This window comes from Sinohyriopsis cumingii, chromosome 17 (assembly GCF_028554795.1).
Source record: "Sinohyriopsis cumingii isolate HCF-2022 chromosome 17, ASM2855479v2, whole genome shotgun sequence".
In the NCBI taxonomy this organism is placed as follows: domain Eukaryota; kingdom Metazoa; phylum Mollusca; class Bivalvia; order Unionida; family Unionidae; genus Sinohyriopsis; species Sinohyriopsis cumingii.
In genome coordinates this window covers 76,423,531-76,444,205 of record NC_142977.1, presented here as the reverse complement: position 1 = coordinate 76,444,205, position 20,675 = coordinate 76,423,531, and the positions used below count along the sequence as shown (strand labels likewise).

Sequence of the window (20,675 nt, the reverse complement as noted above, 5' to 3'; positions counted from 1 at the left end):
AAAAAATATGGACCCTGTTATTAAAAATATGGACACTGTTGTTAAAATATGGACACTGTTATTAAAATATGGCTATTGTTATTAAAAATATGGACAGTGTTATTAAAAATATGGCCATTGTTATTAAAAATGTGAACGATGTTATTAAAATATGGACCCTGTTATTAAAAATATGGATGATGTTATTAAAATATGGACAATGTTATTAAAAATATGGACGATGTTATTAAAAATATGGATGATGTTATTAAAAATATGGACGACTGCCAGTAGTTTCTCGTGGGTCGGTGGTTCTTCCTTGTGTTTTCCAGGGTTCTTCCTCCACCAGTTATACTGGCCGCCATGTATAGCCTATCTTGTGCTGAAAAATGGCATTAAACCCTAGATCAACAACAACAACAACAACAAAAATATGGACGATGTTATTAAAATATGGACACTGTTGTTAAAAATATGGACCCTATTATTAAAAATATGGATGCTGTTATTAAAAATATGGACACTGTTATTTAAAATATGGATGATGTTATTAAAAATATGGACACTGTTATTAAAAATATGGACATTGTTATTAAAAATATGGACACTGTTATTAAAAATATGGACATTTATTAAAATATGGACCCTGTTATTAAAAATATGGACACTGTTATTAAAAATATGGCCACTGTTGTTAAAAATAAGGACACTGTTGTTAAATATATGAAATCATTGCAATTGACCTTTTAAAAATCACTCAACAGAATTTGACCAAATGTTACAGAAAACATCCTTGCGTCAAAGGTTTTCATATTTGCCAGTCTGCCACCAAATATGTCTATCATTACTTTTCTTGTTTTATTTTCTTGCATGTATTGACAAGTAATGATCTGTTTCTTAAACATAAATGTTTCCTGTCTTGCAAACCTTTGATTCAAAATCTGCATTCTTTTTTGTGAAGAGATTTATCTTTTTGGATGCAGTATTATGGTATCAAATGATGCTTACCAAGTCCATTTTACATCGATAGAAGTAGATTATATGGCTTTGCAGTTGTGTGTGTGTGTGTGTCTGATTAGGATTTTTAACATCGCTTTAACAATTTTTCAGTCATATGCTATGATGTCTGCAGTGTGGCAGTTTATAGTGTTGTCTAGCACTGGGGCATCATGCTGCAGACATATAGCATGATGTCCCACCCAGTCACATTATCCTGACACCTGGCCAACCAGTACTAACACTAACCTCTTTATGCTGAGCGCCAAGTGAGGCAGCTGTTAGTACTATTTTTGTAAGTCTTTGGTATGACTTGGCTGGGGATCGAACCCACAACCTCGTACATCCAACACAGATGCTGTTACCACTAGGCCACAGGAGCAGTCAGGTGTGTTGTGTGGCAGACATTAATTTGATACATAAAGTGTATATACACCTTATAGATATGATGTTTCATTGTTGTTATTTCAATAGCCATTTTATTATTACCACATGGGGTATCTCATTTGTATCCCACTAATTGTATGTACATTACCTGGACTCAGACCTGCAAACCCTTATGATTTTTGCAGTAAGTTTTTGGAAATGACTCTTAAAATATGGACTCAAAGAATAAAACACAAGTTATGGAAATATGATTGTTTTTGGTAAAATCCAGATAGTAAATCTTCTGATGTGTTAAATTGCTTGTAATTTGTGAAGCAGAATGTCGGGTCCGACTAATTGCTGCTAAGCCTAACAAAGCTGGGCTAAGCCTGACAGAGTCTAACAAAGCCTGACAGAGTCTAACAAAGCTGTGCAAAGCCTGACAGAGTCTAACAAAGCCACACAAAGGCTGCCAGAGTCTAACAAAGCCACACAAAGGCTGATAGAGTGTAACAAAGCCACGCAAAGCCTGAGAATGCCTAACAAAATTCTCACAAAGTGTGACAGTCATGTAAAGTCAAATTAGAATCGTGTATTTATATTGTAAATTATTTTGATGAATAAATTAACCAAACCGAAAGACTAGTTTCAATATAATTATGCTGAATTAAATGATCAAAAATTGGGCAACAAACTTCAAATTCAGAAGTGATGAAGTAATAACAAAATCTGACAAATTCATGTTTGAAAGGTTTGTTATCATTTGATATGAACCAAGCAGATATCAGAATTTTGAGTTCAGTCAGACTTTGAGTGAGAAAATTATTTGGAATGTTAGGTCATGAATTAATTGCATAACTTATGCAAGAAAACAAAATCTTAGTTGAACAGTAATCATTAAGTTACAACGTTTTTGTTGTTACTTTTGCAAACATTTAATTTGTTTGTTCTCTCTATTTGTTACAGGCATATAGAGACTTAATGGGATTTATCCTAACCATGAATGAAGCTGTCAAAGGAAAGAAAATTAGAGGAGATTATCCTGTGTCAGAAGTAATTAGTATTTAATGTTTGATTATACAAGGATTCTGTTAATTATTTTTGTGGGATTTACATTTTTATGATACACCAAAATTTTCCCCAGTGCTTAAATCTGTGGATCCACTTATAAAAGTGGCATTGATACGAGAGACATTTTATATTAGATATTTAATAGTGAAGGGAATCGGTTGAAATGAAAAGATAGCTGTTTTGGTTTATCATAACCAATCGGTCACTAATTTTAATTTGTTGGAGATATTTTCTACGCTTTTCATGGACAGTGTCATTTTTTTGTGCATGGCATTTGATGTTTGTGTCCCATAAAGTCAAATAGTTTACCAGCTTATTTGTCATCTACCATGTCATTGGGAATTTGTGCTTACAATGGAAAGTGATTATTCACTTATTGTACTTTTCTTAAAGATTTCAATTTACACGTTAAGTCAAGCAGTTAAAAAAGAATACTTGTTGGACTTTTCTGATCAGTCTTTGATTAAAAGCTCACCTCTTCAAACTTTAGAAGAGATATTATACTCCTGTTAGTGATGATATTGATGTACACACAGTACACATGTACAGTGTGACTTTGATAATGCATGCTTCTTTATAACATGATTTCAGATATAACAATCGTTTTTTGACTTCCAAAATTTCATATACATGTATTTTTCTCGTACATGAAAAAAATTCTTTCCTACTAAAAATAATACAAAAAAAGTTTATTATCATTTTGGGTAAGAGATTGTGTATGAATGTTGGTTGTTGACAATCATGACATGGCTCCTTAAATTTCATATACATGTATTTTCTTGTATACAAAAAAGTAGTTTTTGGTTCTTAAAAGTACCCAAAAAAATAGGTAAAAAGTTTATTTAGGGATTGCAATGAGCTTTGCTGATGTTGCAACTTGTGATTTTTTTCTTTATTGGCAAAAGAATATATCATCAGGCAATTTTTTTTATAGCAACATTATTGGCTGTTTGAATTTGTAAATACAATTGTTGGTTTGGAGTGGAGAAATTCATTTTCACTATGAAAGGAAGTCACAGACTTGATATAAAATGCATTGGAATCCAGCATAAACAAATTTTTTGTTCACATTGACCAACCATCTTAACCGTGCATTGTTATATCATAATCTGCTTATGCTGACATCTGGCCTGAGTACTTACTGTATGCTGTAATACACTCCAGTAGATTTGCCTCCAGGACTAGCTACAATTGACCAACCTATGAAGGTAGGAACAGTAACTAATCGACTAAACAACTGGTAATTCCTCTTTTTTTCTTCAAAATGTACCCAGAAAATATAGTTCTGCTGAAGCTTCAAAGTAAACTCATTAACTTTAAAGCACCAATAGTAATTTATAATTACTAAGGAAATTAAAAACAATTCAGCCTCAGTAAGTGTTCTACAAATGTTTGATGATGCCAATGCAATTAGAAATGGACATTCATTTGGTCCTCAAAAACAGTACCTTCATCAAGGAAAGCCGACTATAATCTTCATTAAAAAAAACAAAGAATCTTTTATCAAAGTAAGTCAGTACCAAACTTAAAGCAGTGGACTCTGATGGATTGTTGCATTTTCCAAAGTGACTGGAACACGTTTATTGTGCTGTGAAAGTTTCCTTTGTGCAGAAAAAAGCATATGCTTACAATCGCTACCATTGCGTAAAATGCAAATTAGTTTCAAGTCTTTTGAAACCATAAATATATGTCCAAGGAGTTAATTGAATATGGGGTATCTCACAAAGATGTTTGTTAAACTTTTTTAGTTCGTTCACAAGTTTTTATTTCCAAATATGAATAGCCTCATCCCCTGGGTAGCTTCGGCAATATAATAGCTGTCTCCATCTGACCAAAATCTAGGACACTTTAAGCACATGTAGTTATAGCGTGTAAACAGCTATATATAGCTACATGTAACAGTATTAGATCCTATGCAACAGTTTGTGTTTTTACCATTCATTCTTAAATCAGGAAACTAGGTGATTGGCTACATTTCTATTAGTATGACACATGTACAGAAAAGATAAAAGATAGTAGTGATAATAAACAATAGACTTGACCTTACCATATTTGCTCACTTTAAAGGTGGGTTCATCTGCAAACAACATTGACTCTTATCTGCCATTGCACATTGTGCTGGTAGATCATGGTCTGTGTTTGTTTTGCTGATTACTCCTAATATACTGCATAGACCCAGATCTGCTGATGCATTATGCAATGGTAAATATGGATGTATACAGTTGGCAGTAGAATGGTGTTATAAGTCAGTATATATAGTTGGTCAGTTGTTGTTGTTTTTTTATTGAATGAGTATTTGGTCGAACCAAATGACTGCAGGCTACTCCTCAGTGATTTGACTGATGGAACAGAAAAATCTGTGATGCAAAGAAACTCATGGACTATTAAATAATTTATTAGTTCTTAGATTCATGTTTCTATCAGTGTGGACCATATGATGATGAGATACATGTAGGTTATGATACAGCTATGGTTGCAAATGCAATCATTGTTTTGTGATGAAGAAAAACACCAATTTAATGAAAAATGGTTCGATTTACCATGTAACTTACACCTACAAATGACAAAACATAGAAACAAATCAGCAAATATAAAAGAGCACAGTAGGTTTTGCTTACTCAGAAATGTTCACTTTTTAATGATTTACTTCTGTGTGTATGTGCAATATCAATCATGCATTGAGACCAATAACTAATCGACATACATCATAAATTTTTGCTGGATTTCTATCTTGTTAGAGAAAACATTCTGTTTTAATTGGTTGAACTTTACCTGACCTTTGATCAACAAATAATATTGGGGTGGGAGTGCTTTAAGTTTGTGAGCTTCATGTGTAACTTCTCCTTGAATACATTCCTCAATCACATTAACATTGGGGATGTAAGCCTGCTACCTTCTGAATCCTGCCTTACTAAAAGATCAAAATTTGTCATTTCTGTCAATATCATAGACAAAGGGCAATAGCTCTTACTCATTTCCTCCCCTTGCCACACCTAGGTGTGGCCAGTTTTTAAGCACTGCTTCCTTAGAACAACATTATTTGAGACATCTCTCATTAATGTATTAAATTCAAACAAGCATACATACCTTTGAATATATTGGATTAATATTCATTCTTAGGTGGTTAATATTAATTTGTTTAATTTTGCAAATATCATGTGAAAATTTTCACTTTCCATGATTGATTCATTTTAGACCACACTGTACAACAAACTGTCATTAATGCATGCTTTTATTCATGGTTTTATGCATACTGCCTATTGCTAGCTCACCCAGTTAGCAACATGTATTGTTTTAAAGACTTGTTAACATGCTGCATCATTAATGTATTCCTTTTTTTGTGTTTTGTTTTATTTTGTAATTTCGCAAACCTGTCAGTGAAGTGTAATAAATGAAACAAGTTCAGGGCAAAGGAAGACATGCATGAGTCGTGCCTTGATTGTACAAAATGTACCATGCATTGTGTGCTCTGTATGGTCTGAAAGTATGGGCTACTGAAATTGCGTGGTCTGAAAGTGTATGGACTACTGTGTTGATGATCAAGGCAAGAAAGAGGATGATGATGCAAGATTTAAATTCCTACAAGTAATTATGATGCAGTGAGGGATAGTACCCTATTTGTAGGCAGCCCAGATGGCATTCATTCCCCCACATGTCTAATATTGGCCTTTAAGCCTGTAAGTCAAAGTACATGGGTTTTTTAATGGATCCACACATTATTGCCTTCTGGAGCCATGCACGTTATACGAGTTGGACTGGCTGTCAAGCCATTCCAACTGTCCCAATCAGGGTATCTTAGTGAATGATCTGCCCATCTCACCTGGCGTAGAGCTTGGAGATCCTAATGATCTGCCCATCACAACTGGCTTAGAGCTTGGAGATCCTAATGATCTGCCCATCTCACCTGGCGTAGAGCTTGGAGATCCTAATGATCTGCCCATCTCACCTGGCGTAGAGCTTGGAGATCCTAATGATCCGCCCATCTCACCTGGCGTAGAGCTTGGAGATCCTAATGATCTGCCCATCTCATCTGGCATAGAGCTTGGATATCCTAATGATTTGCCCATCTAACCTGGTGTAGAGCTTGGAGATCCTAATGATCTGCCCATCTCACCTGGCATAGAGCTTGGAGATCTAATGATCTGTCCATCTCACCTGGCATAGAGCTTGGAGATCCTAATGAACTGCCCATCTCATCTGGCATAGAGCTTGGATATCCTAATGATTTGCCCATCTAACCTGGTGTAGAGCTTGGAAATCCTAATGATCTGCCCATCTCACCTGGCATAGAGCTTGGAGATCTAATGATCTGTCCATCTCACCTGGCATAGAGCTTGGAGATCCTAATGAACTGCCCATCTCACCTGGCATAGAGCTTGGAGATCCTAATGATCTGTCCATCCTACCATGCTATGGCTATATACAATTACAGGTATCCTAGTAGTAGATCCTCTATCTCACCAGGTGTGTTGCTTTATCTCTCTACAGTTACAGATTTGTGTCATTTCTGCCTGAAATGTTAAGATGAAACATTTTGGAGGCTGCTTCTGAATACATCCAAATAAATCTGCTTGGAAAAGATTTCCATTTAGCCTGATGCTTAGGTGTGTTAGAAACGTCATTTTTCATTGGCTTTTTCACTCATGCATGTGCAGAAGGGTACAAGTTGGAGTGGTCTTTTTTGCTTATTGGACCCATCATTTTCATGCCCAGGCCATTTTTTACTTGAAATTCCCAACTTTTCCTACTTTTCTCTAAGGTTTGCCCGTCTGTGTGCAGTTCTCACAAGTCTGCTTTAGATCTGAGGCCAAAAATTCTAAAATCCAGACACAAAATTCAATTCTGACAATGGTAACAGTTTTGGTGTAAAAAGATCGGGTAAATAAAAAAATCCCACTGTGTTTTGTAATGTGAGTAATGTGGAGCCAACTTGAGGGTTTATGGTCATTTGCTTACCCCCACCATGGTCTTAGTACCAAAAATAATAACAGGGAATAAGGGGTAAGACTTGCAAGATAATTCTGATTGCCCTTCTCTAATGGGATAAGTCCTGGGTCAGTGATCTACTCGATCAATTGATAGACCTGCCTGGAAAGATTATGGCCAAACCAAATCTTAAACAACCATGGTCGCTGGTATTAAACCCCTGCCCAAACTGTCTTGTCCTTCATGCCTGGCTCTTGTCAGGACAGCCTTGAGAGAGAATGAATTCAAACATTTAATTGTGGAGTGAATGTCAAGGCAAGAATGCTCTTCACTCTGAAGGCTTATGAGGGCAAGTGACGTGTGTTCATTGACTTGTGTTGAGTCAATAACATCCTCCCTTGAGTGCCTCAATCCCTTAACTAGCTGACTTTTCTTCTGTGGCTCTATAAGGAGACACATTTAGGCATCATGGCAGTAGAGATACCAGTCATGATAAAGATCTATCAGACTTAATAGCCAATTTTTATTTGGATCAACCAAAATCCCTCACAATTTTCAAAGTGGAATCTGTACTGGGTCTTTACATGGCTCAATTCAGATAAATTCAAGCCATTAACTCAGACATTGCTGAAGGCTGAAGCTGTTATCATACAAAACCTGTTTTCTGAGCTTTAGCTTGAGCATGCATTTGAGTGAGTTCCATGCCCTTTCACTTGACCTGAACTATCTTCAGTTCAGAGCAGATGGTTCAGTGATCATCATGACGCAGCCAGACTTTATAACCAAGTCATCATATACTCTTTCTTGTCTATCTGCCATGAAAGATCCTGTTTGCACCCTCAAGCACTACTTGAAGTGCACAGAAAGAACTACAAATGACTCATTCTCCCCATGAAATTAGGATGTCACCTCCCAAGCCTGATCTTCTTGACTTAAGTGGGTTATACACTCTGCATACTCTAATATCACAAAAGATCAGAGTTGCCTCATGAAAATTTCAGCTCATGAAATTATAGCAATCCTTGTGAGCCTTGCATTCGAATGTACCATTTTGATTCAATAAATCATAGAAACCTTTGGTTAGCATTTAGTCAGCCTTCAGTATTTTTATTTCTTGGATTTAGCTCTGCAGAGACAAAACCTAAATCTGCTTGGTCCTGTGGCTGCAGACCAGAAGACGACCCGATCCAATTAAACCAACATAGCATCAGTAAATTTTAATGATAAGAGGATTTGAGACTCGTCTTTTTAACCTGGTAGATTGATCATGGTTCAACTTGATTATAGACTGTGATGCGTGAAGTAGGTGAAAAGGTTATCATTCACACAGGGAATCCATTCTTTCTCCCCTAGAATGATACCTGAGGTATAGTAGGAAGTTCAGCATTCCTTTCTCCTTTTAACTATTTTTCTAATGTTAATGTGACAGGGGAATGTATTCTAAGGAGAAAGCAAACTTTTCTAGGAGAAAGTGAAAATTTTCTAACAAAATACGTTCCTCTGGAAATTCTCATTTTTAGTACTAGCACTTAAAGACTGTCACGTCCACCACGATATGTGAGTATCCTAGTTGGTAGTTCGGTCAGCTTAAAAAGTGTCAACACCTCGTGGCATGGGGAGATAATGTGCAAGAGTTATTGCCCTTTGCTATATGATATAGACAGAATGTGTATGTGTGTGATTTGGATTTTTAATTTAGCTTTTTTTAAAATGTCGGGGGGGTCCTGAGTGGCCAAGTGGTCTAAAGCACTCTCCGTTACGGATCACTGCCATCTCACCTCTGTCTGCGTGGGTTCGAGTCTCAGATTCGAACAATGTGGGTATGTGAGAAAGCTTGCCAGTAGCTTCTCATGGTTCGGTGGTTCTTCCCTGGGTTTTCCCGGGTTCTTCCTCCACCATTAATACTGGCCGCCATGCATAGCCTATCGTGTGCTAAAAATGGTGTTAAACCCCACAACAACAACAACAACAACAACAATTTTTCAGTCATATCGCTACATTTTCTGCAGTATGGCAGTTAATAGTGATATCTAGCACTGGGGCATCATGCTGCAGACATATTGTTATTAAAGAATCTTATTATACAATAGTAGTTTGTACAAGTCAAGTAACATAGAAGATTTGGAAAAAAGCATTTTAAAATCTTTTGAGTTTTGTAAGTTTTAAAAAGAAACCATTTTCATTAATGTAATTAACAAGATTTTTTCTCTCATTAATTTGCTATAAAGGTTATATATCCAAGTCATGATGTGAATTGTGTTTTATAAGTATATATATATATATATACATACATAATTCAGTTTGCCCATTGTGCAGAATGCTTCATTAGTGAATGAGATCTGATGAAGTCAGTATAAAAGTATTGTTTCTTGAGAGCAGCATCTCACTTCAAATATACAGTTGAAATGTTTTTGTTTTTTTCAGACAGTGAAGAAATTAATAGCTCTTCTAGACAAAATCAATTCCTGGATTGATGAAATTCCTCCCATAGAGCAGCCACAGAGATTTGGAAACAAGGCTTTCCGACAGTGGTTCAACAGACTCAAAGAGGTGATATAACAGCCTTTTAGACATAGCTTTGCAGTTAACTACTTTCAATGAATTGTTGAGGCTTGATGGTTTTCAGATATCTTTTTTTCTCAAGTATTAAGCATTCCATATCCAAGTTTAAGCTGATTACAGTACAGCTGACATGTATTTTTGAAACCCCCACACATGGCGATTGGGGACTTAATCCCCTCCACTTTTGCTTCACTAAAATGCCTTGAGATGGAGCAGTAGAATATTTAGAAATCACCAACATGCTTCAGCCAGCACACTAATATTCCATGATGCCCTCCACCATGGAGCAGCTGATCCACATTACTGATTGATATTTCAATTGCCAATCCATGAAGACCACCTATGGAAAGATGTCATGAGTGATTAACAATCAAACACCATTTCAGCAGTCAGTTATCTTAACTGTAATCATTCATACCATATATACTCGCATATAAGCTGAATAATTTAGGAAAAAATAAATTTCTTGGAGAAGGGTGGTCAGTTTATCTGTGGGCCAATGTATAAACTTGACAGTTTTTTCATCTTTTTGTTGACTACTGTGATGGCTTTAAATCTTGTGACACGAAACAATAATTATTTCTGTGTCTTAAGACATAGGCATGTAAAAAAAATAACTTTCAGTGACCCAACAATTATTAAATTGTTATAAAGTACTATGATTGATTTTGTTATTATTTTGCATGTGCATATTTTCTGATTTCTCCAACACAAAATTAAACAAAGGTAAATTCAGACATTATAATTCGTGGGCCGGTTGACTGTACCCATGAGACCAGGCTGAACTATAATGTACACTACTTACACAGTGCAAAGTGTGCATAGCGTCACTTAAATGCTTATTTATTCCCAAACATATTAGATTCAAATTTTATTTTATTCATTGTTTCGCCCAAATTGCATTCTCCCAGATAACATTTCAGCTAATCCTTAATATCTGTTTCATGTATGTTGAATCATACACTCACGAGTTACTCATTTTCAGTGATATAAGTGATCCTTCAAATTGAGGTAATATTTTTTAAAAGATTTGCACGTTTAATTGTACAAGGCACATAACCATCATAATTTACATATTCATGAAGAGCAGTAATAATAAAGGCCAAAAGTTTCATATAGATTAACTAAGATCAACATCAATCAATTTTAGTTTTGTGTTTTGGCTGAACAAACATTACAACTTTCCACACAATGGAAAGCTTGATGTTTCGGCATCTCCTATGTTGATAGTCGGCAAATTTGTCTTTCATTTTGTGACAGCATTACAGGCCAGTAATCATTAAAACATGGAAACTGGCGTTAAGAGAGAATTTTGACCGGTAACTATACCAGTACATTAATGTGTAATTGCCTTTTATGCCATAATATTAGCACGATTACCGTAGTTTTGTAAAACAAGGTGTAAGCATACCTATGAACTTTTAAAAAGCCAAGTAGGGAGACTGAATAAAAAAATAGAGATTGGGACCTAAAATCGGGAGGATTTAGTGGCATTTTTAAAGCCTTGTTTTCACTAAATATTGATTGATCTTCCTGGTCCAATATGCATGAAATTCACAAAAAGACTCGCCATTTCTCCATGTGACACACCCTATTTTCCCCCAGGACATGCCCTGTTTTCATATTCTGGTCAGCTGTGGTCAAACTGCACAATAGCTAAAGATTAGTCTTAAATAAACAAGCAAGAAAGCCAGTGTGACTAATTAAAAGTTAATCCTTATCAATGCAACCATTTTGTGAAAATGACTGACCCTCTGTCGTAATTAAAAGAAACCATATTCTACACTATTGTATGTTATGCAAGCACCAGCAATCGATTGGTAAATAAAGGATTCCCAATTTTGTTGAACTAAAGGTACCTAAATTGGCAGCCTCATGGTACCGTACATGTGGCAACTATTTTCCCCTCGTATATCCGACTGTATTCCCTTATTGTCAACATAGTATTGTTTACTATAAGACATGTATTCTGAATTAGTTTTTTAGGACACATTTGCTGTGTTGTATGTATTCTCATTCCTTCTTTTAATTTAACGATGGTAATTAACATTGGTATATACAGTAAAAAAAATGCCTGGTGTTCACTCATGTAAGTTTCTTTCATGGGAATGGCGCTATATCATATGTAGTTACAACATTTGTAGTGATCATTCTTGGGATTGAAATTAATTGTGGATGATTTTATTGTTGTGGGTTATTTTTTGTTCTGGATTTTTTTATATTTTTGTATTGTTGTAGAGGTAAAAAAAATGTCATTAATTTATGTGAATAATGTTTAAAGTTAACATTCTATTTAATGAAGAAGCGAATTCTTTCTAATAAAGTAATTATTCTGTCACAACAATAATTCATAGATGATACAACAGAACATGTAAGAAATGGCATTAACCCTACAACAACTTTCTGAAGTGTTTATTTCATTTTAAGTAGAGATTTCTATAATATATAGCAGAAAGTACTAAACCAGTTTGAGACAACTTGGTATTACTGCTACTGATAGGTCTTTTATTTTCATAAAGTCATTACATTATGTTAGAGAAATGTAAATTTAACAGCCATTATTTTATTGAGAGAGAGAGAGAGAGGGGGGATCAGTCTCATGTCTTCCACTTAATCCAGTTTAGTTGCAAAGCAGTATACCAAATACAGAAATCCGCTAAATACTATTAAAAGAAATTGGTTTGCATGTTTTATTTTTTGTTTCAATAGCCAAACACTTTAGAAGTCACAAACATAAAAACTGCCTTGAAATAAGTAAACATCTTAGATCTATGTTATGATTAGGTTATCAACACATCATTTCTATATGACTGGTTAATATATACTATCATGATGAAAAAAATTGTTTTCATATTTCTCCTTACAAGAACAAACATGTGGATACAACCATTTCTTAAATTTGTTGAACATGTAAGATTTGACAATTTTCACATTATTATTCATTTCAACAATACATTGAGGTCAGATTAATTATGAACAGTTACCAAACATAAGCTGTTAATGATGGAACCCTATACTGATCTGTAAAGTTAAAAATGCACTGTTTTCATGCTGAAATATATGTCAACTTTGGATGCTAAAATTTTATAACAGTGTTTACAATGATCACTGTCTTTATTTTTGCAAAACATCCACTCAAGCCAATTCTTTATTAGGGAGAGGTCACTTAAGTTTGAAACAAAGTTAACTTGTGATGAATGAAAGAATAAAAAAAAAACATTATTCCAATTGGAAAGAACAATAAATTAAATGACCAGTCCCACACAATATAAATTCAGTCAGAATGGGACTAAAGTTTGAAGCTGTATACGTGTATATTCAGCCTAGGGACTGGGTCATTACATTCATGGACTAAACACGTGGTTTGCATTTAAGTGTCAATTCAGTGTTTTCTGTTTTGTTGTTGTTTTTGTTATTATTTTAACAGAAGAAGCTGTCATTGGGAATTGAATTGTTCATACCTCAGAGGATTACATTTTATATTCAAATAGTAAGATAACTTTGCACTGTTCAAGAGAAGATCAACAAGGTCTCATCAAGTCAGTACCTAAGTTTATTCAGATTACTTGAATAAAGTAAAAGTGTACACTTATTACAAATTGTGTCAATCAGTCTTTTGTAAATGAAAACATACAGTAGTATATGTCAAGGAATTTTGCATATGTTAATATTATCTAAAATGTGATTTGACATATCTATTACATACTCTTCGTTAGAACTAGGATGTATAATCATCTGATAATGATGTAGATAAAGTGATGCTTTCCTCTCTCCATAAACCTGTAAAGAGCATGCTTGCATGGGTCATACACAGTAAACCATGCCTATCCATTTGATAGAGACCATGCTTGCATGGGTCATACACAGTAAACCATGCCCATCCATTTGATAGAGACAATATTCCCTCTTTTTGGTGGTGATCCTCGATGTCTCAGCGAGAAAGCATGGTGTGCAGAGATATTTTCCATGAGCTACTGCAGAAACTGCATCAGGACACATGGAGAAGTGGTGGAGGTTTTTTTCTTAATCCTCTCCACTCTCTCGCTATGCTCACCGCAATCAGTGGGGTTCCAAATATACATATGAGCATATTGTATGTAATATTTACAAAACTAAATGTACAATTTTTGCACCTTCCATTCTGTGAATTTTTAAATTAAACTTTGATTGCATTGCCAGTCAGTTTGTAAACATGCAGATCTGCTATTCTGTTTCCTGCCATTTAGTCAAGTGGAGATAGAAAGAGAATTCATTATCCATCATTCCTTCTGTTCTTGCACAAGCACTTTACCATCCACATTTTTCAGTAAATGATCTCAGCCAAATTTAAGGCCCGTGATAGACAGTTGCATCTTGTAGAATTCTTTAAAACTACTTTACTGTGATAGTGATGATCATATAATATTATTTTACTAATGTTTTCTTGATTGTTATTTTTATTTTACTTTAATCTATAATTCCTTCTTGAGAAGGAAATGTTGAAACTAGTCTTCAGGAAGCCTGGGTTTAATGCTTTACAATGAACAGATGATTTACAGCGGAGTTAGGAAAAGAGAGAGAGACAGAGACAGAGATTTTAAAGGAATTATGTAGATAGAAAGTCACAGATTAGAAGAATAGAAAAATTTGTCTCAAAATTTTCCAGAATGCCGAATCTCTTCTACAAGAAACTTTAGATCAAAAATACCACAGAGCCATACCAGAAATCAGTGTGTATCTAGTTGAAGGATTTGGAAATGATACAAGAATAGACTATGGAACAGGTAAGACCCACTATTTGCCATAGATATAAAAGTCTTTGAAACATATTTTGGTTCTACATTTAATTGAAAGAAAGAGCATTATTGTCATTTTGCAATTTATGACAATTGTTCCACTCATTAGGAATTGATGTTTCTTTCCGTCCAACTGATTGTTATATGCATTCTTTGCATGTGCTCTAGCACATCAGCTATTTCATATATATTGATGACATTGATTTTGTAAACTTAAGGGCAGCAAATTAGATGAGGATAGTACATAAAAATAATATCTGTCCATCTCACTGTCCACATCACAGTACACAAGCTTGTTTTTTTCAGTTGATTTGAACCAAATATCTTCTGAAGCATGATAAGGTTCACATATGTCTTTGATTTTTTACAGTTCTTTAAATATTCATCCTTGAGAACCACACTTGGTCTGGATTTCTTGAGGACCACGTTTGGTCTGTATTTTTTACATTTATGGCCTTCGATCAGCTTTAAGTAGTCATCTTTGAGGATCACATTTGGCTGTATGTCTTATAGTTATGGCCCAAGATCAATGTTAGTCATCTTAGAGGATCTTTTGGCCAGTATGTCTTGGCCCTAGATCAGTTTTGGTCATTTCAGAGGATCACATATGGCCAGTATGTCTTATAGTTATGACCCTAGATCAGTGTTAAATAGTCATCTTAGAGGATCACATTTGGCCTGTATGTCTTATAGTTATGGCCCTAGATCAGTGTTAAATGGTCATCTTAGAGGATCACATATGGCCAGTATGTCTTATAGGTATGGCCCAAGATCAGTTTTAGTCATCTCAGAGGATCACATATGGCCAGTATGTCTTATAGTTATGACCCTAGATCAGTGTTAAATAGTCAACTTAGAGGATCACATTTGGTCTGTATGTCTTATAGTTATGGCCCAAGATCAGTTTTAGTCATCTCAGAGGATCACATATGGCCAGTGTCTTATAGTTATGGCCCAAGATCAATATTAAATAGCCATCTTAGAGGATGACATTTGTCCTGTGTGTCTTATAGTTATGGCCCAAGATCAGTTCTAGTCATCTCAGAGGATCACATATGACCAGTGTGTCTTATAGTTATGGCCCTAGATCAATATTAAATAGTCATCTTAGAGGATCAAATGTGTCCTGTATATCTTATAGTTATGGCCCAAGATCAGTTTTGGTCATTTCAGAGGATCACATATGGCCTGTATGTCTTATAGTTATTACCTTAGATCAGTGTTAAATAGTCATCTCAGAGGATCACATATGGCCTTTGTGTCTTATAGTTATGGTCCTAGCTCAATATTAAATAGTCATCTTAGAGGACTACATTTGGCCTGTATGTCTTATAATTATGGTCTAGCTCAATGTTAAATAGTCATCTTAGAGGATCACATTTGGCCTGTATGTCTTATAGTTATGCCACTTGATCAGTGTTAAATAGTCATCTTAGAGGATCACATTTGGCTTGTATGTCTTATACTTATGGCCTTAGATCAGTGTTAAATAATCATCTTAGAGGATCAAATGTGGCCTGTATGTCTTATAGTTATGGCCCTAGACCAGTTTTAGTCATCTTAGAGGGCCACATTTGGCCTGTATATCCCTTGATCAGCTTGAAATAATCATCCTAATGACTTCTGCCCACTGGAAAATTCACATTTTTTTAATTTGTCTTTTATATTTTATTCATCTACATTGGCCGCTGAGTGTCATTTTATACAAACCTGTTAGAGTCAAGTAATCAACTGACTTTGAACATACTATGCAGAGTTATGGGACTTTATTGAAACAGCTTGTGAAGACTGGCATTCATGTATTTTGTTGGATTTCAATGATATTCACTATGAAACTTTGCCCTGGATAAGATTGATCAGCTCATGTTGATGATTGATGTCAGAGTTATAGCCCCTAACCATCTTAGAGCAACTTCATAATGGCCTGTGAACGATACCACCTGCACTTAGAAGAGATTAGTGGCTCGTACACACTGCTATCCACACTGCTAAATAATAATCATATTTTCAATGAAGCTTGATCTTAACAAGATCTCGGAAATGTTTGTTGATTTGCAGATTTTGTTATGTTTTATAGAGTTATTGTTCATTATTTTACTTTAATATTTGACAGACTTTTGAACATGTAAAAATCCATATTTGTCTTGTATTTCAATGATATTTACTGTGAAACTTTTCTTAGCATTATTTCACATGATTTGAAAGATAAGAATGATTTTGGGTCTTATAATACCTGGTACCAACTTAATGCTCATTGTTGACTTATCGTACTTCTTTTACACACCCAGTTCAAACTTTTGGCTGTCATGGACAAAAGCCCATGTTAGGGCCAACTTCATGTGGGTATTTCTTTGGCTTGGCTCATTTCCTGAATTTTAGCTCTGTATCATTATAACCCTGATTAGGTGTTTAAGCAGTTATTTTATTTTATAACAGGGCAGCTAAATGACTATTGTGCTTAAGTGTAATTTATTTAATTTATAATGGGATAGCTAAGTTACTATTGTGAATATGTTTATTTTATAACAGAATAGTTAAGTGACTATTGTGAATATGTGTATTTTGTAACAGGATAGTTAAGTGACTATTGTGAATATGTTTATTTTATAACAGGATAGTTAAGTGACTATTGTGAATATGTTTATTTTATAACAGGATAGTTAAGTGACTATTGTGAATTAGTTTATTTTATAACAGGATAGTTAAGTGACTATTGTGAATATGTTTATTTTATAACAGGATAGTTAAGTTACTATTGTGAATATGTTTATTTTATAACAGGATAGTTAAGTGACTTACACATATGTTTACCTTATAATGTTAAAGACAAGTGACTATTATGCATATGTCAAGGTCATTTTATCTTATAACAGGATTGCTAAGTGACTGTTAGTTATATGTTGAGCTTATCTGTGTTAGTTACTGCTGTTTGATCTGAGATTTTATGCTGTACTTGTACCATTTGTCTGTCTTTCTGTTTGTCTCTCTTTTAATCTGTCAGTATCTGTGGTATCAATAGAACTAGCAGCAGAGGGGGCGAATCCGACATTTTGTCCAATCGTCATTTTGCTTAATTATTACTTCTGCACTCAGCGGATCCGGTGTAGTCAGCGCTGGTAAAAAAAAAACGACGTCGGTCCATCCTACACGATGGTGACGTCATTTGGTTTAAATAACACCTTCTGCGCGCCGATCCCCAGCGTCGTCAGCGTCCGGTAAGCACATCGACGACCGCGTCGATGTCATCGCCCCCTCTGCTGCTAAGTGGTTATTTACAATGATCTTACAAACAGAGTGATCACTAACTCCTCCTCCTGTAGATCAATTAGGTTATTTGACTGATCGGTGAGTTTAAAATTAATTCTCGTTAAAAACCGATCATGGCATCGCATATAGACCGGATTAATCGGATTCTCAACGATTAAAAATCCCGGAGGGGCTGTTGGTGAAAATGAATAAAGGATATACCCCTGTTGAGCTTGATTTGATTGATTGGTATCTACCTGGTAACTCCCTTCGATAACATCACACACTAGATTGATTGCTATCACCGATGCGATATTTACGTTGTATGGAGCAATATGCCTACCACCATCTCCGTTATCGTGTCTGAGGATATAAGTTGATGGATCGAGAAAATCATTAAGAGACTTTCTTAGTTCTGGCGCGTTGTATCCTGGAAACTTGAAATCGGGTAAATCGGCTTCTGTGATATTATACCCGGTTAGGAATTTTTGTTTATTATCATCGCTGCTATCGGATATTGTCTTAACGATTCGCTCATTAATATATTCCATGTCTGATATAAGTTGATTTAACACCTCAACGTGTTTTCGTGCTTTTGTTTTCCGTAGTTGTTCTAGTTGTAATTGGTAATAATGATTAATCTCGGCAAACGCACCAGTGATATCATCTAAACGAACTGTGACCTTGGCTGACAATTCAGGAGTTTTCTTATACGGAAAAAACCATTGCATGGTATTCCTGTCTTGAAATATAAACTCGCTGGGTAATAACGTGTTTCTTATAATAGACAAATCATTCAGATAACTGGGATTAATCTCATGATACGATTGCACATTTGTGTGCAAATCCGCGGGTGGATTCTTAGGCCATCCTAGTATGGTTCTTATTGAACTGTTATAAATATCAACCATATACCCCGGTGTGCTTATTTCAATCGTCGATGATAACGTCGGTTCATGAACCGTAATAGCGATTTTTGATTCCTTTCCTGTGATCGATTTTATTCTGCGTTGAAATTCTTTATTGATTTGCTCTATTTGGTATGACCCAGTTGGTATTGTAACCTCCTCCCAGTCTGGGGTCCCATCGGGTTTATTTTTCCGTGCAAAAACCAGCGAGTTATTAGGTTGTTGTCCGTTAAATGCGTCCGCTCGAATATTAGGCCAACTGTGATATACTCGCAATTTTGCCAGCGCTATTTCCTTCACTGGAACCGGCGACGGGAAGTTCACACTGAATTCGGGTTTCGTTGACGTTATTGATATCATATTTGTTTGTACCGGAGTGGTGTTCTCCGCGATCCGCTGAAGTAATTGAAACCCTTCGGGGTTCAGCGACATTATTATTATTCGTTGTCTTTAGTGTCTAATTTCAGCAACCAGGTGGTTCCGGCTTCCAGTTGAAAATCCTCGATTTTTGACATCGCGGAGCTATACAACTGGACCATTGTGGAGAATTCAACATCGGATACGAACAAATTATCAATTGACAACGAGATCAACTCGGATAATTTTGAGTACGCGTCGGATACTATTTGATGTTTTACTGTATACTCGTTGAGTTTTTTTTGAAAACACGATGATATCTTCCTAGTGATTGCGTTGGCGACTCCAGCAACTGTTGTCATCGCGGAGACAGCGATTGGAACAGCGATCGGGGTTATCGTGGTCATCGTGGATAAAATAACACCGGCGCCAGCTACTATACCCGATACCGAGTACACGACCGCGTCGATGGCGGTTATTTTTCTGCGGTATTTTTTTATTTTTATACGGTATTGTTCGGAAAGCGTTTTCAAATTCGCGGATAATTCTTTTGCGGTATCGAATCGATATTGATGTGACGTCGGTGATACCTCTGATTCAATTTCCTTGGTGGTCATTTTTATTTTAAAAGAACTAGTGTTTTTAATTACTTAGATTCGCTACAAATTCCACATACCATGTAATGTTTGCCCCGGCTAGATTTCTATCAACGGCATAAATTGTAAACAGTTCAGTTGCGTTCTTGTCTATAATTGTTGATATTGTATTGTTAAACCCGGATGAACTCGACGATAATATATTAAACTGCATCATTGAAATCAGTGTCAATCGATAAATGCCCTTAACAGTTGCGGTGATATTTACTGTATTCTGTGTAGGAGTCCAATCGAATGATCCATGCCGAATTGTGTATACTGTGTTGATGATGTTCTCATGAGGGATTTTTATTTTTTCGAGTTGCTCTGCCATTCTCGGTAGTCTGTCTTTAATCGCTTCAACATCAGTTATAACTATTCCTACTCCCCGCCAACTCGCGTCTATATTATTCTTGTTCGCTGCAACATTAGTTTTGATTGTTTCTATTTCCTGTGTATTCTCGGTCATACTTTTTTTGTTTGCTGCAACATCAAGTTTGATTGTTCCTATTTCATATGTATGCACGTCTATACTTTTTTTGTTCGCTGCAACATCAGTTTTGATTAATCCTATTCCCCGCCAATACGCGTCTATATTTTTTTTGTTCGCTTCAATATCAGTTTTGATTGTTCCTATTTCCTGTGTATGCGTGTCCATATTATTTATGATCGTTGTAACATCAGTTTTGATTGTTTCTATTTTCCGTCCATGCGAGTCTACATTATTTATGATCATTGCAACATTAGCGCCGATTATTTCTATTTCCCGTTCATGCGCGTCTACACTCCTTTTGTTTGTTGCAACATCAGTTTTGATTGTTTTTATTTCCTGTCCATACGCAGTGATATCATTT

At 35.5% G+C, this 20,675-nt stretch overlaps 1 protein-coding gene across 6 annotated transcripts in view; it reads left to right on the top strand.

Moving 5' to 3' along the window:
• LOC149779268 (serine/threonine-protein phosphatase 2A activator-like) overlaps nt 1-20,675 on the top strand; it is a 67,312-nt gene that overhangs the window by 11,525 nt on the left and 35,112 nt on the right. For all 6 annotated transcript variants that reach the window (XR_016415596.1, XM_089939859.1, XM_089939858.1 and 3 more), the window contains 3 exons: nt 2,308-2,394; nt 9,763-9,888; nt 14,546-14,663. Coding sequence is in view for 5 of the 6 variants with exons in the window: in XM_089939859.1 (XP_089795985.1) it covers nt 2,308-2,394; nt 9,763-9,888; nt 14,546-14,663 (331 nt within the window). In the remaining variant the exon portion in view is untranslated. The remainder of the gene's footprint in view (nt 1-2,307; nt 2,395-9,762; nt 9,889-14,545; nt 14,664-20,675) is intronic.